At 42.1% G+C, this 18,084-nt stretch overlaps 1 protein-coding gene across 1 annotated transcript; it reads right to left on the minus strand.

Annotated features, from left to right (window-relative positions):
- Positions 1–2,613: 2,613 nt before the first annotated feature.
- LOC147443785 (uncharacterized) lies at positions 2,614–4,649 on the minus strand. Its single transcript, XM_086526578.1, has one exon. It carries the CDS (start codon positions 3,103–3,105, stop codon positions 2,632–2,634), a length of 474 nt encoding a protein of 157 aa, XP_086382704.1. The 5' UTR covers positions 3,106–4,649; the 3' UTR covers positions 2,614–2,631.
- Positions 4,650–18,084: the final 13,435 nt, after the last annotated feature.

Raw genomic sequence — 18,084 nt, forward strand, 5'->3', positions numbered from 1 at the left:
TCATCAGCCCCGACTTGGTGGCCCTCCTCCCACTTTGGTTTGGCCAATACCGACCTCCTCTATTGGTGTTAAAAAAAACTCTGCAAAACGGGCCTGGCCTGCCCGAAATGGCGCCACCACTCCTCCGTTTACCACCTGGCACTGTCCTCCTCTGCATGCGCCATCCCTTGGACCTCTACCATGCACATAATGTAGATGACTGCCCAATGCATGCACCTGGCGATCACCTCCACCTTCTCAGCACTCGCACCAGCTCCTCCCTCTCAGATGGCGCCTCTCATGCAAACCTCCAAGTGGCGCCTCGTTCCTTCAAGCAGCCCGCCACCTACTGCAGCTCGTTTTTTTCTCTGTTGCAACCTTTAAAAATTATTTTTTTCTTTTTCTTTAACTCCTGGCTTTGGCAATGTTCCCACGCCTATGAAACTGTCAAAAGTCAGAAAAAACATTATTTTTCCCCCTTTCACCTCACTGCATGTATACCCATAGCACGGCCTCGATCCCCGAGCTCCACCACTTTAAAGGAGTCATGCTTAACTTCCCGTTGCGCTGCCATGAAAGAACCATCGCCCTTTCAAGTCAAGTTGATGATCATACATATGGTCGACCACTTGCTTTGAGCTCTGTATGCCATAAAACCCCACCATTTTTCGAGACGATGGCCTCACAATCTTTGCTAACTTGAAGTTGCAATTGTTTGCCATAACTTTTAGTTGGAGAAGTGCCATTCCCCGGTATGCGAGCATCCAAAGAGATTTGGACTCGTCAAACATGAGCAAGCATTATGCATATATTGTGGTATCATTCGAAGATGAGATCCACCAACCCTTGGCACATTCAAGCATCACGACCTAGAAAAGCTTCCGAACCATATTCGACCTATTAAATGTCTCACTTGGCACACATATCCTAGTAGTAGAGTGCTCTGCAGACATCTCGCTCCAGATCCCATATTATAAACTCTATGGCATTTGCATCCAGCATCCCTTGCCTCGTTTCCAACCTTGTGATATAAGCATTTGATCCTGTCACCTGTGATAGCAAGAAACACTTGCAGTTTCCACTATAGAGTGCTCCATTTGGGTATAACTGTCTCCTGACTGCATCAAATACCCGTTCAATGTCCTCGTCATTTGCCTGTAAACTGCCATGCCCGGGCTTCTTGCACTTCCATAGGTCGACCATCTTCAGCTGTACCATCATTGGCCAACCCCTCATTGAGCATTCATGCTCAACCATAGCATTATTTAGATAATATATCAGTGCATAAGCATTAGATAGATAGGAGTAGATAGAGAGAGAGAGAGATTCAGTATCTGTCGTAGCACCCGCCTGGGTCAAATGGAAAGTTGCAGGCTTCCCCAAGCATGATTGTAGTCCTTCCTGGATCAAAAATGCAGCTTTGGTCATCATCATCCGTCTGTAAAACACATGCACACCACCCCTGCTTTGCACCTATAATTTTGTAGGCTAACCATTCATGTAAAGCTGGATAACACTATCCTTCAAAGAACTGCATGCATGAATCAATTTCCCACCCAAAACAAGCATGTACACCCTGCATAGCTTCCGCATCCTCTGTTCCCCATCCATCGGCTAGAGACTCCTCCATAGCATCGCCGTCTTCAAGAAAAACAACCTGCAGCAATTGGCATAGCGGTGCTTTCATAGCCATTTCATCAGTAGGCGCTTCAAACAGCACTGAAGCAGGCACACAGCCTCGCATATCATGTATCCTCGCCATCGCTTTAGCAATCAAAATCTGTGTCTCGTCATCAACATCGACCACCGGCTCATCGAATCCCCGGCCATCATCTTCATCAAGACATTCTTCTTCAGTCACCATGGCCTGACCATCACAAGGCACGAGAGAGGGTTGCCCAACCCCCTGGTCTTCGCAAACTGGCTCTTCACGTGCAACCTGCTGTTCTTCGATCACCTGCTCTTCTTGCACATGCTCTTCTTGCACATGGGCTACTACCATATCATCATACACATAAGAGGGCAACTTTACCTTTACCAGCTCGGGCTCATCGGACTCCGTCTCCTCGCCATAGGATGTGGACTCATCCATTATATCCTCTTCGCTTGTCTACCATCTACTAGAGCTTGTCCATTATATCCTCTTCGCTTGTCTACCATCTACTCGAGCTTGTATCTTCATCATCATTGGCACCATATACCGACTCCATATCTGCATCTTCATTCCGCTCCACAAAAGCTTGACCATTGCCACAACTTTGGTCACTTTCTTCATCAGCTTCTGAACGCTCGATATCTGCAACCTGATTCCATTCTGCTATCTTTTCATGCAAATTTTCCACAAGCACAGGCTTTACCTCTTCAATCCGCATCGGAACCTCCACATCTGCTATCGCTTCCGCACCTTGGTTCCCGCAATATGGAGCTTCTCCTCGTTGACAAGCTTGTACACCCTCGGCACATGCACATGACGAATTGGAAATCTCCAAGGAACATAGCCAATAGTAGGCCTTACCTCAACAGGCTCTGCACTTCAAACAATTGGAGCCATCATTGTTCAGACCAAAGAGCACTTTGCTACCTCCACAACAGGCATATAATCTGCTGGCTTCAACACGCCCAGCTCCAACTTCCGCTTCACCTTCCTCCTCTTTACCTTTGCCAGATAGACCATGTCTTCATATGTATCCGTCGAATCCTCGGGTGTAAGCACACCATGAACCTCTCGATCTTGAAAACATCTCCACTTTGCAGTTGGGTAGCAGCAGCTAGTTGCTTCCAAATATCTTCAAACTTTGTTAGAAACACATTGAAGTCTTCAGATACATCTTGCTTTAATACCTTCGATTGAGCATCCACTTTTGTAGGTGACAGCCTTCGCTTGAAATCTTCGACAAACCGAGCTTGAATCACCTTCCATGACTGCCGATCAGGAACTTCCAACCCCTCGAACCAAGCTTTGGCTTTCCCTCGCATCATCAGTGGCATAGCCTTTGCCTTGGCTTCATCGGTCACCATCCGCATCGACAACATCCAGAGCTCTACATCTGAGATCCAATCTTCTGCATCTTGTTCACCTGATAACACCAACTCAAAATCTAGCACCATATTGCTGCACCACACCATCACTTGAGCAATCAATATGTCCTCAGTGGGGGCACCACTAATGGAAAGAGGGAACTAGGAAAACACCTAGCACACTCAATGAATGCCTCTCTATATCCCAGTGACTTAACAACACCCCTATCCCCTAATAAGCATCTTGTTCACCTGATAACACCAACTCAAAATCTAGCACCATATTGCTGCACCACACCATCACTTGAGCAATCAATATGTCCTCAGTGGGGGCACCACTAATGGAAAGAGGGAACTAGGAAAACACCTAGCACACTCAATGAATGCCTCTCTATATCCCAGTGACTTAACAACACCCCTATCCCCTAATAATCACACACTTAGACTCCCAATCTTTAAACGACTACTGCCCAAAGCCCGTACCCAACCAGCCCGAGGTATATACACCCAATCATAAAGCATGCAATCAATCATCTCGACCTTTGACCCTTCATAGCACCATATAATCACATATAAGCAATCCTAACGCCTTTAGACATCCCAAGATCATGGGAGACTAAAGTTTGCCCTCAAGCTTTCATTCTGAAGTCATAAACTATCACAACCATATGGGGAGCACTCACACAATCAGTACTCGTGGAAAGCACACCTGTATTTGATGCATTACAAGATACGAGAGAAAGACAAAGAGAACAACGAATCTGAGAGTAGAACGGGCTAATATCAGGAGAAGTCCGTCAAAAAAGGTAAATAGTAATCAAAAGTTTATCATTTAACTTGGTGCAGCTTTCCATGAAGAGCGTGGTGAGCCTTCAACGACATGAAAAACCATCCTTTTTTAATGCTTTTCCTTGTGTAGGCGACCTCTTTTCTGTGGTTTTTCCATCTTCTTTTCCTACACACCAGCCCCTCAACTAGCTCTCTTGTCTCATTTCGGTCTAACCCCTTGGCGGCCTTCAACCCCTCGGACCAGCTGCTATCCCCTTGGCTTGCAGATAGCGCCCTCCTCCTCCATACCTCGGCCTTCCAATCTACTCATGGGCCGAGCCCACCTGCAAACGGCGCTGGCCCTTCTGCAGCCCTCAACTCTCCCCTGCAGACCTGATGCTCACAGCGCCATGGAGTCTCCCTTCCTCCTGCCCCTGCTCTTTCTCCGTGCGTTACCAAAGTCTCACAGGCTTCTCGAGTCCTGGCCTCCAATCGGTTGCCCTTGCTTTTCTTGTGAGCCGATTCCCCTCGGCAGCTCGCCATCTCTCTCAGCAGCCCCTCCCATGCTCATCAGCCCCGACTTGGCGGCCCTCCTCCCACTGTGGTCTGGCCAATAGCGACCTCCTCTATTGGTGTTAAAAAAAAACTCTGCAAAACGGGCCTGGCCTGCCCGAAATGGCGCCACCACTCCTCCGTTTACCACCTGGCACTGTCCTCCTCTGCATGCGCCATCCCTTGGACCTCTACCATGCACATAATGTAGATGACTGCCCAATGCATGCACCTGGCGATCACCTCCACCTTCTCAGCACTCGCACCAGCTCCTCCCTCTCAGATGGCGCCTCTCATGCAAACCTCCAAGTGGCGCCTCGTTCCTTCAAGCAGCCCGCCACCTGCAACCTTTAAAAAATTCTTTTTTTCTTTTTGTTTAGCTCCTGGCTTGGGCAATGTTCCCACGCCTATGAGACTGTCGAAGGTTAGAAAAAACATTGTTTTTCCCCCTTTGACCTCACTGCCTGTATACCCATAGCACGGCCTCGATCCCTGAACTCCACCACTTTAAAGGAGTCATGCTTAACTTCCCGTTGCGCTTCCATGAAAGAACCATCGCCCTTTCAAGTCAAGTTGATGATCATACCTATGGTCGGCCACTTGCTTTGAGCTCTGTATGCCATAAAACTCCACCATTTTTCGAGATGATGGCCTCACAATATTTGCTAACTTGAAGTTGCAATTGTTTGCCATAACTTTTAGTTGGAGAAGTGCCATTCCCCGGTATGCGAGCATCCAAAGAGATTTGGACTCGTCAAACATGAGCAAGCATTATGCATATATTGTGGTATCATTGGAAGATGAGATCCACCATCCCTTGGCACGTTCAACAATCAAGACCTGGCAAAGATTCTGAACCATGTTCGACCTATTAAATGTCTCACTTGGCACACATATCCTAGTAGTACAGTGTCCTGCAGACATCTCGCTCCAGATCCCATATCATAAACTCTATGGCATTTGCATCTAGCATCCCTTGCCTCGTTTCCAACCTTGTGATGTAATAATTTGATCCTGTCACCTGTGATAGCAAGAAACACTTGCAGTTTACACTAGAGAGTGCTCCATTTGGGTATACCTGTCTCCTGACTGCATCAAATACCCGTTCAATGCCCCCGTCATTTGCTTGCAAACTGCCATGCCAGGGCTTCTTGCACTTCCATAGGTCGACCATCTTCAGCTGTACCATTGTTATTAGGAAAGGGCGACAGAGAGGTACAGTTTAACGAGCACAACAACCTCTTCGTTGATCTTGAAGCATTGCAAAGGTATGTAGGTCACTTCTTTGACATCAGTCAAGAGGAGTACGGTGGGGTTCTCAAGTTTGTTTTGAAGCTCAATGAGTGTGAGGTCCTGAAGAACAAGAAGCTGGAGAGGGTCACCATTACTCTCATTAACAGAGCTCTACATACATCAATAACAAAAAAGAGGATCCACGATACTTCAGCGTCCAATCCAAAAACAACATTCTAACTCTAGGATCATTTTAGGTATACTTCGTTCACTCTATAATAACAAAAATATTGATTATTTGGTTGTTGATTTTTATAGTCCGCATTGCATTTTGTATATAGAGTGAATCCCCCAGGAATAGAACCCAACTTCTGATAGTTATTTGAGATGGTATCTATGATTGATCATTTGTAGTATAGATGTTAAAAATGCTAAGAGAGTCAATAGTAGTGCTAGACCTTCGAGAAGTAGTCATGGTGTGCACTAGAATAGCGCATATATGAAAAAGGGAAGAAGTTTTGAGAGGGAAGTAGAGCTACTCAAAGTCATATTTGCATGGGAACATAGATATAGAGTCTTCAATGAAAGTTCTGAAATTCATCGGTACAGAGTTAGTATGACTTATGGCATTTAGGCCTTGAAAGCGTGAAATTGTGCAATTTGATGAACAAAAATAATATTTTCTCCCTTTTTTCTAAAAGATCTTGGCTCCAAAATGTCGATTTTCAACGTAACGTTACTCCCTTCCTCTTTGGTTGAGCGCCACTCTCTCTCTAGAACTGAAAGGCCCAAAAGTGAGTCCAAATTTCTCCTAATGATGCTTTTTCAATCGACATGAACATTAGCTCCTACACACAATTTATCAACTCTTTTGAACCCATGCAAGCATACACTATATTTCAGATCTCACAAATTGACATATTCACTCACATTAAGGATATTACAAGATCTGATTCTGTAGGGTGTGGTGCTAGCGAGGATGCCCAATCTGCATGGACTAGTGCTATTGAAAATGGAGTTGCAACAGCAACAAACAATGCACGTTGTCTAGTGTATAGTGCTATTTGCAAAACTGCATTCAGATAACGGCAGTAAACTCCAGAAGAGACTCCATGTGCATGTGTAGACCTTGAGAGAAATAAGCCAACATTGTTTTTTATGAAAAAGCAACAACAGAGTTCATTGCCCAAAAGAGTGAGGAGGAAGAAACGGTTGATGAATCCTCTCAAAGAGATCAATGGTGCCAGGCTTCCTAATTACTTCATCAAACGTTTTCTCTCTATTCTTCCTGCTAAAAGCAGGACTACAGATAAGGAGAAACAACGAGATTCTTTTCCTTGATGATAAAAGGAGAATCAAAAGTCTACAGATGGAGCTTCACTAGTATAAGTTACAGAAGAGAAGATGATGGAGATCGCAATGACATGAACAACATGATGATGGATATCATGCAATGATTGAAGACTCACACAGAGTATGATAATCACATGGATAAAAACAATGAATATGGTGGTAATGACTACAATGATGAACATAGAGACCTAAGAAGGGTGGAGATGCTAGAAATCCTAGCTCTTTAAAAGAGAATCAACCTTACAAACTTGACATATTCAATGTTTATTGAGGTAGGGGTTCACATGTCATGGATCATGTCTACTTTGTGCAACATGTAGTCTTTCATGATTGAAACAAAGGGATTGTACATGTCACACAAAGGGCTTCTTGGGTCTATGATCACAAAGGAGGATAAAAATGTATCTTCTAGGAAACTACTAAAGAAAATGAAACTAAGAAAATAATAACATCAGGGGTCTTGGATGTGAGAAACAAGCCCAATTATGATGCTGATAGATCTTGACTCTTATACCAAGATGAGGCCGCCTCCAAACAGAGCTTGAAGTTGAGCTCAATGACTAATAACTATCCTTCTCAATGGAGAAAACAAGGTACTTCATTGATGTGTCAACTGCAAAAGTCATCAGAAATTTGGATGATTCATTTCAAACCTTCATTGACACAATCTAAGAGTATCGATAACCATCATCCCAGAAAATGTGAATTGTCCTCCCATGACACAAATAGGACACCAACACCTTCCTAAGAGACATCATGGTCTAGGACTCTCAACATATGATATGCCAAAATGGAAAAAGAATGCATTTGGTAAGGCATCCACATTTGGCCAACGGTGAAAGTTATTTGTAAGGGCACAAATACATGTTTCTTGATGAGTTTTTTTCCAAAGTGTAGTTTCTCACAATATGTTGATTGCAAGATCTGTCCACCATGATTGTGTCAAGGAATAGAATGTGGAACCAAAAAATATAAATTTTGATTTTTTATATATCTTGTTCTTGAATACCATGACTATGTAGTAGGAATGGGACTGTAGGTCAAGGGGTGAACTGCACATTTTTTCCCCTCAATCGCCCTAGTTTACCCTTAGTTCACTCGATGGTCGATGGTGTAAATCATTCCCACATCACGCTAGATAACAAGATCCATAGATCCCCCCTCAAGGAGCCTGTGTGAGATAGTAAGGAGAATGGCCCACTAGCTCCGATTTCTTGACAAGAGTCGTAGATCCCTCTTGAACACTATCTTGTGAGAGACAGTGGTGATGATGGAACACTAGTTCCCATATATCTTGTAGATGGACTTATGGTTGACTTTATGTAATGCAAAGGGTCAAATCCCCACGTCCATTGAGAGAGAGAGAGAGAGAGATAGAGGACATTGCCAAATGTTGTTGTTGCCTACATCCACTAGCTTCCTAGATTTTTCTCCGACTCACCTACACCATTGGCATTGCTACTTTGTTATTACAAGTTCCCATAAGCTCTTCCAAGTTCCCACACTCAGCTCCTACACATTGCAGCTCTGCACCCACATTCCGTTGTCTAGACTACAAAGACCATGCTCAAAGAGTGAGTAAATCTAAAAAAGAGTTAGTAAATCTATGAAAATATGAGCTCAAATTTTTTATATGTTAATGGCATGAGAGAGGCACTACACTGCACTAGTTTACTCCAAAATAACATCACAAAATACAATTTCACTTCCATCCTAAATTTGAGCATGGTCAGAGCATCGAGCAATACAAGATTTGTTGTATTATAGCTATTATTTGAAAGATATAAATCTGATCATGTTGGTGCTCTCAATTGAAGTGATTATTGGCTCAAGGATTGCCTTCAATTTTGACATGATTTGCGATCAGGACGGATCAACACTTTGAGATTGCTTGCAATGGACTATGGCCCCTTGAATGGTAGTATGGAGGTCATGTAGTGAAGAGGAGTTGAGGGGCTTGTTGACAATAGCAATCACTCCACTATGATGGGGGGAAGATCTCATGGAAGTCGGGCATCTTGCTACAAAGCCGACATTGATATACTTTGAAGGAGCACTGTAGAACTCCAGAGTGTTGGCTACATTATCTTCCCTTATTACTAGAGAATTGGTAAGAGGGATTGAGCTTAGGATTTTGGCTTTCATAGTGAACCTATGTGTATATCTTCATGTATATACATGCTTTGCTTGTGTGTGTTGGAGAGATCCCCAATGAGGGGTTAAGAAAAATCCATTTGAATCCATTTCTCTAGTCCTCAAAGATGATATCTGGCATATAGAAGGTGTGATAGGTCACCAAAATCTAGCATGATGTATTGGGACAAATGATCATAGAAGAGGGTTTCCATTGCATGTGTATATAGACTAAAAGCATCCTCCATGTATAGTGTTACTCCACCATTACTTGTCGAAAATTTTCATGCACATATGGCACTTAGTTTAAGAGAATATTGTATGGACATTGAACTTTGAATTTCTCTCTTGTTAGATTTATGCTTTGAGGCTCATACATTGCCAAATGTTCAAGCTAAAGTTGAGACTTTATGAAACTTATGTATGTTTTTTGGGTGTCTATTGTATGTAAAATGTGTGCATTTTGGTTTAGTAATTTGTACCATTAAAAAGGGCTCTAGATTAAATGTCCAAAAGCTCGCTAAAATTGTTCTGATTGCAAAAGCTTGAAATCAAAAGCTCGCTAAAAAAACACACCCTTTATCTCTCCCTATCTATCTTGCTTTCTCTCTATCTCTCTCTTTCTCTTTTTCTCTCTTTTTCTTGCTCTATATTCTATCCCACCATCCCTCTCTCTCTCTCTCTATTCTCTCCCTCTCTCTCTATTCTCTCTCTCTCTCTCTCTCTCTCTCTCTCTCTCTCTCTCTCTCTCTCTCTCTATATATATATATATATATATATATATATATATATATATATATATATATATATATATATATATATATACACACACACACATATATATACACACACACACACATATATATACACACACACACACACACATATATATATATATATACACACACACACACACACATATATATTGAGGCGGTCCGGGGCGGGCAACAAGAAGAAAGGCCTCTAAGCACCCTTGTAGGCTCCCGTGCTGCTCAATTGGGTTGGGGTTGGAAAAAAAAACAAACACACACACAAACCCGCAACCTAACCCTACACAAATTTGGAGCACCACCTAGTTTTGGATGCGAACTAGGACGCGTAGAGAGAGAGAGAGAGAGAGAGAGAGAGAGAGAGAGAGAGAGAGAGAGAGAGAGAGAGAGAGATAGTACTCGGACTGCTTTGAAATGTATCGGCAATGATCAAGCAAACACAATTATATATGTAAGAAAGAGAGAAAAGAGGGAGGAGGTGCTTGTTGCATTAATACCTTCTTACAAATCTGTCATGACCGATCAAAGTGAGATTAGTATTTGTTCAACATAGCTTGAGTAAATTTCACCACGACACATCACAAGAAAAGCCACCCCAATCACTGTCTTAAGGCCAGGGGAGTCCTCTCCACCCTGTCGCCCTCTTACAATATGTGGGATTTATGGCTAAATTGATGACAACACCCAGACACAAGCTATCAAGAACTAAAAATATCATCAAGACACTTACACATCATTATTGTCCATTACTTCACGTTGGAAGAGAGACAAAGTATCCAAGCTTAGTCCAAATCCACCCTCCTTGATTCAGCAAATGTTGGGCTTACACTAGTAGGAGGAATGATAGATTTTCCACTCTTAATTGAATGATCGCTCTCTCTCTTACAATGGCATAGAGTTCCCGTGCTAATCACCCCTATTACAACACATGCACAAGCATACGACAATGAGCTTCCACTCAAGAGCTCCTTCTAGAGAGGTTGAGCTTGGCTTCTCAAGCTATAGCATAGTGCTCTTGCTTATGGCTCTCCCTTTGTGGTAGCTACACCCTCCTTTTATAGCAATTTTGAAGGCTAGGGTTACTCCTCTAACCATGGTTGGGTTAGATTTTCAGCACTTATCTAATTTCTTTTGCTTGGAATTATCAAGAAGTTGGTGTGGATAGATGAAGAAGAGAGAGAGGAGAGAAGTGGAGGTGATAGGACTTTTCATAGTAGGTTAGTGTTGGTAAATTAGTAGAGTTAGTTATTTTATTGATTTACAAATGGAATTGGATATTTACAATGGGAGTATCCAAGTAGGATACAAAGAAGGAAGAAAAAACTCTTAATAGGTAAGAAAACATGGATTTTTTACAATGTTGATGCTCCAAGTGTCTTGAGTAGGGTCAATTTTGACGCTTGTTGACGGTCCACTAGCTTTGACGGTACGTTTTTTTCACTCTTGACCTTCCTTTGGGAGCCAAGGTAATTGAATATGAGTAATGAATCACCATGATGCTATCTTTTAAGAGAAGAGGTTGAATTTTATGGTTTTTTGATAGATATGGGTAATATGGATGAGGAAAAATGAGACTAGGTGGTCAATTTTGGAATGGAAGTGTGTGTAGGAAACATGAGTTTACCGTGGTTTCTCTTATTCTTCAAGGTTTAGAAGAAGGTGAGTAGGGTGCAGAGAGGAGTGGTGAAAGAGGTGGGGATGATGAGTGGAGAGGTGTGTGTGAAAGAGGAAAATGATAAAGTGAAAGAGGGAGTGTGGCTGCATAGCATGGGCAAACTAGGGTCCCCAAATAAACTCCTAGCTCACATCTCGTAGCTCAAAAAAATATGAAAAAATTTGAGGTGAAAGTTCAACTCACAAGCTACAACTTGTGTTTGTATCACCTTTTCAAATTCGAGGAGCATGTGATCTTTAAAAATTCAGCAAAACCGACTGTTGTTTCCACTGCACAAGGTCCTTGTGAGGTCCTTCTTTGGATGATTCTTTTGAATACCTCCAAGAGTGAGCTCCCCATGGTGCATGCATGCATTCCACATACCCTTGACCTTATTTGGTAGGTCTATAATTGAAGATATTGTTGAGATCATGATATAAGTGAATAGTACAACTAAGAAAATCAAATATTGAGGGGTCTAAAAAAATATGTACATGTCAAATATAAATAATATAGGTGGAAAAAATATAAATGGGTCAAAATAAATCTCTCTCATTATAAGTCTACCATAAAAAGATGAATATTTTTGGTATTCTAGTTTATGAGAGTAAAAGAGAATAGATGTAGGAAGGAAAAATCACAATAGTGAAAAAATATACACATAAATAAAGCTAGTTTTTTTTGGATTTTTGTTGGGATGGAGTTACACAAAAAATAAGAGAAGCTTGCATGAAATTATTTTTATATGGAATAAAGAGTATGCAAAATGGTAAGAAAAAATATGGTAATGGTGAGTCAATGTACATAGCATAAATAACACACCATAGGTAGAAATATTTAAATAAATACCAAAATAATTATGAAAAATCCTTTTATTTAGGCCCTTTATACAATCAAATATTTACACACAAATGGGCCATAATATACTTATATTTTTTATATTTTTATATTTTTTTGGCTCAACTAGCCTAGTGACTAGCTAGCTGAGGGTTTTTAAGAAGATATGGGAAAAGTCCCCTAACTCACACACACCTATATACAGTGAAATGGTAGGGATAGCCACAGTGTTTGGATGATTTTGGTAGGGTGGGTTAACTCACTATGGAAATTACGAAGAGCCGAAAAACGGCTATCATTAGCCCTCCCCCAAGATGATGGTATATTCATGTACCATCATAGAGCATCTTTTCCAAAGAGAGTGCTTCAGAGTCCTTGACGAGGTCTTCATTGTTTGGCCCCTCAGAATTTTGGTTTGAGTTACAATCATGCTTCACGGAACAATACCTACATGAGATAGCTGCCTTTTGACAGATCTTTGGTAGATCCTTTGGTAGAAGGAGACTCAAATAAGGCTTCAAGCGATACCCGTTTACCTTCCTGGAGTGCTCTTTCTTATTCAAGTCCATAAGTTGATGGTAACTTGAATTGAAAGCCTTCTTAACTATGTATGGCCCTTGCCATCTAGTTTCAATTTGGCATCAAAATGATTGTCGAGTCGATGGTCATACCTTAGCACAAGATCTCCTTCATTGATGCCTTTGTCCTTTAGTTTCTTGTCAAGCTTCTCCTTCGCTTGCGTAGCTTTCCTCTTGTAGCACTCGTATGCTGCTTCTCTTTTCCACTCAAGCTCAGCTAAGGTAAGAAGTCGATCCATCCATGCTTCTTGATCATCTTGTGCTGCTTTTCCATGAAGTCGTATTGTTGGGATGTTGAGCTCAATTGGTTGTAAAGCCTCTTGACCATAGACCAAGTGAAATGGTGTAAACTTCATGGCTTCCCTATATGTGGTTCGATATGCCCACAAGGCACCATCCAAGAAGTCATCCCACAACTTTGTCTTGTTTCTCACCATCTTTCTAATGATGCCTGCAATGACACCATTAGCTTTTTCTATTAGACCATTGGATTGGGGATAGTAGGGTGTACTATGACGATGTAGAATGTGAAGTTCTTCACAGACCTCTGTGAGCAAGCCCTTTCTAAACCCTGGACCATTATCAGAAACAATCTCCAAAGGTATGCCAAATCTACAACAAATGTGAGTGTAGACAAATTTGCTCACTGTCCGCTCATTTACCTTTGCCACACTTTGTGCTTCCACCCACCTAGTCATGTAGTCTACCGCCACTAGAATGTAGAGTTTACCATTTTTTGTCCTAGGGAGAGGACCCATAGCATCAATGCCCCACTTTTCAAAGGGTCCATTTGCAAGCACCATTTGCCTTGGACCATACACCAATCTTCTATTCCCATTTACCTAACAATTGTGACAACTTTTACACCAATGTTGGACATCCACATGCAGACTTGGCCAAACATACCCCGCAAGCAAAATCTTCTTCACAGTTAACTCTTCGGCAAAATGACCACCACATGCCTCTTCATGAAAACCTTTTAGAATGGTTGGAATCTCCTTGATAGTTGGTACTCTTCTGCACACTTGATCCTTCCCTCTTTGATAGAGGGATCCTTCTAGGAAGAGATATGCGCTTGCCTTTTTCATGAGTCTCCTCTTCTGAGCCTTCGTGAAGTCTTGTGGAAACTCACCCTCCAAAATGTAGCTAATAATGGGAGTCAATGACTCCAATCCCTGGTATCTCAGTTGCTTGACAGTTTCTGCCACCATGATGACCTGCACTTCTTTCTCAACACATGTAACTGCTTGTTGTGCAAGTAAATCGGCATCTTCATTTTGTTTCCTAGGAATATGATATAGTTGCACTTCTTCAAAGTGATTAAACATCCTACGAATGGCATGAACTTTTGTCTGTAAGCTTTCATTCTTGCATGCCCGAATGCCTAAAATCTATTTAACAATGAGAAGTGCATCTCCCTTTACCATGAGACATTGTATCCCTTGGCCAATGCACATCTTCAAACCATGAAGTAGTGTGTCGTATTCTGCTTCATTATTGCTAGTTGAACTTGGTAGATTGACCTTCTCTTTCATGACCACCTCCCCACTTGGGTTGAGCAACACTAGCCCTCCCCCTGCTTTTCCTGTGACTCGTTGAAAAGCTCCATCAAAGAACAAGGTAAAAGCATTAGGAATATTTTTCGGTGGTGGCAATGGTAGGGTCTTTATTTCAGGCACCTTAATCTCCTTCTCATGTACCCTATAAGTAAGGATCCCTTCCAATTGTGCACGCACACTATCTTCTACCTTGAAAGAGTATTGGAACTCTTGCAATTCCATAATCCACTTTGAGATCCTAGTGCTAAGATTCATTTGAGATGACACCCAAGGAAACAAATTTTCCGCAGTGAGAATTACAAAAGGTTTTGGTAGCAAGTAGGATCTAAACTTTCTCACCGCAAACATGAGAGAAAGCATCATGAGTTCTACCTCCGTGTAGCCTCTCTCCAAAGCATTCATGACCCTACTAGCAAAGTAGATGAGTCGCATCCAGGTACTATGGGGATCTTGTTGTAGCAAAACCGCTCCAATTGTTTCTTTCCCAACACTAGAGCTAACAAAGAATGTGTACTCCCAACAAGGAGGCATGAGTGTTGGTAGTTCTGACAGGATGAATTTAATGTTACAAAAGTACTCTTCAAGCTCATCAAACCATGCAAATTCTACTTGTTGTGTCAACTTTTGGAAAGGATGAAGCAACTCCGAAGCTAAGTGAATAAAGCGTGACATATAATTCACCTTTTGAATGAATGAGATGACCTCTTTGAGATTCTTGGGTGATGGGAGCTCAATAAGAGCCTTTGCCTTTGAAGGATCCACCTCAATGCCTTTATAGGAAACCTTGTGACCAAGCAAGATCACTTCATCCTCACCTATGTGGCACTTGTCGGGGTTGAGTTGACCTCCCATGTCATAGAGCTTCTTTAAACCTTCTTCTAACCTTTGTAAATGCAATGATTTTGAGCTATAAATGCAAAAATCATCAATAAAAACCCTAATGGACTTTCCAAAGAATGTTTGAAACACCATGTTCATGAAGCGTTGGAAAGTTGCAGGAGCATTTGTCAGGCCAAATGGCATGACTCTAAAAGCATAACAACCCCAAGGAGTGATGAAGGTTGTTTTCAATTGATCTTCCAATGCGATACCTATTTGAAAGTAACCCGAGTAGCCATCACACACAATGTACTTCTCATGACTAGCTACCTCATTTAGTATCTCATCCTGAAATGGGAGGGGAAAGTGATCTCTTTTTGTTGCCTCATTAAGTGGACTGTAATCCACACACACCCTCCACTTGTCGTTTTTCTTAGGAGTGACAACAACGGGAGAGACCCACTCTGAATTCTCCACTGGATAAATGAAACCTGCTGCTAGAAGCTTTCTTACCTCCTTGAGTAAAGCCTGCTCCTTGATGACTCCTAGCCTTCGTAGCTTTTGAGCCTTAGGTGTGGCCTCTGGCTTCAACTCAATTTTGTGTTGAACAGCATCTACTCCACGCACATCGGTGTAGTCTTTAGCAAAAAACCTCGGAAATTTCCCTAGCACACATTTGAACTCCTCTCTTTCGTCCTTTATAAGTGTTGTAGACAACATACCTTCTAACATTCCTTCATCTTGCACATTTTGGTTCTCTTGAGTACCTACCTCAAGAAGAGGTCTCCTGGTTGTTTGGCTTAAACCTTACCCCCATGACTTCGATGGAAGACTCCTCTTCAGTAATGCTGCCGCTACTTTCTCCTTCTGAAGTGCTATCGGTCCAGCCTTCCTCCGTCTCACTTTGAGATGATTCTGCATGGAGCTCCTCTTGGCGTTGCTCCTTCATGTCAAAGACAACCTTCTTATGATTGTCATTCCTGCAAATTGGCTTTCCACTCTCCCAATCCTGCAAAGCTCTCATTTTCATTAGGTCTCCCTAGGATAAATGGGTAACCATTTCCTTTGGTAGACATAACATAAAAATCCACCGCCTTCTTAATGCCAAAGGCCTCTACAAAAACATTTTTACAAATGCCTACACACCTAGCTTTGCTATTGTTTGCCATCTTGACTTTAATTTCAGGTGTCTCATGGATGTGCATGCCTAGTTTTTGCATGAGTCCCTCTGTCATGATGCAAATTTGTGCACCCCCATCCACTAGACCTTTCCTAACCAATCTTCCTTTGATGTAACAATCTAGCATAGGTGTAATATCCTCATTCATTTCAGCATGTGCAATTTTTACAAAAGGCACACTCTCTTTTACCTTTCTCCTAGTGCTAACTGCCTTTGTTAAATCCCTCCCAACTTGTGGGCATAATGCAAGAAACTGAGGCCATGTGATATCAGGACCCTTACCTCTCATGTCTTCCAACAAGTTGTATGGAGCCATACCATGTCCAAGAGGGAAGTCTTGGAGATTGATACGACGTCAAGTCCTCTTAGCTTCATTGGTCTCCTTTGCCTTCTTACCTCGTCCATGGTCACTCTGTGATGTGACACCTTCTTTCTCCTTCCCTTTTCCACGGCCGCGCTTAATGCCATTTGCTTCCATGTCAACCTCTTTTGAATTTGTCACCTCTACCACATGCACATTTGTGTCTGGCAAAGGTGGAATTCCTTCCACTCCTTGTGGAGGTGGTCTTGCTCCATTTGGCCTTTGTAGAAGCCGTGGTTGCTGACTAGTTCCTTCACCTGCATTCATCACTGGGTAATTCAAGTTAGGTCTCCCTGGCTCCCCACGGGGCCAAGAACAATTATACATCCCATGTCCAGACTCTCCGAAATTCCAACATTGTAAGACTCTCCTAGGTTGTGGATCTTGCTCTTCAGACTTCCTTGCTTGTCCTTTTGGACCTACAGATTGTGCAAGGTGAATTGACAAGTTGCTTAAAGATTCATTTAACTTCTCAATCACTTCCGCCGTTACCTCAGGAAGCTCCATAGATGTTGATGCTTGTGACTTACCTTTGGGTCTAAGACCTTCTATTGGAACCTCTCCCCTTACGCACTTGATTTTCCTATACTTCTTGGAAGCTCTAATGTCAGCTGCATCATAGGTGGCAGGTGCATCCGCCTCCACCTTTACCTTAAGATCAGGAAAGAGTCCAGCTATGAATCTCTCCTTCTTTAGAAATTATGCACCATCACCAGGGTTAGCAACATTTCGTATCCATAGAGCCCAAAGACGTAGAAACTCTTGCTTGTACAAGTAGTAGTCATCTAAATCTTTTTGCTTATGAGAAACAATGTCTTGCCATAGTTTTTGAGTGTTTTGGGGATCAAAGAAGTATCTCTTGAAATGATTCACAACTTCCGTGTAATTCCCTTTAACTTCCTCAGGCAAAGAGTCAAACCAAGTGCTAGCATCTTTCCTAAGGACCACCTCAAACATCTCTACACGTTCTTGATCAGTTATTATCCTCTTGATACGACAAGACATCTTGAAATTTGCTAAAAATAATTCTGCATCCTCTCCAGGCTCTCCAAAGAAAAGAGGGTATCCGGACATTTTGCGTTGGCTTTCCATTATTATGAAAGATTACAACACAAGTTGCAACAAGGGATACAATAGAAATTTAGAACCACTCGCCTGCAAATGAAGAAGTAAGAAAGAACCACTCTAGGTTTTCTTCTTCAGCTATCCAAGCTTCAATGAGGTCTCGATTTGTTTGATCAAAACAAAAGGGTAGACTATTTATGAGCTCTAAGAAGGGTTCAAATTCTT

This window comes from Adiantum capillus-veneris, chromosome 13 (assembly GCF_014529385.1).
Source record: "Adiantum capillus-veneris isolate H3 chromosome 13, ASM1452938v2, whole genome shotgun sequence".
Lineage (NCBI taxonomy): Eukaryota > Viridiplantae > Streptophyta > Polypodiopsida > Polypodiales > Pteridaceae > Adiantum > Adiantum capillus-veneris.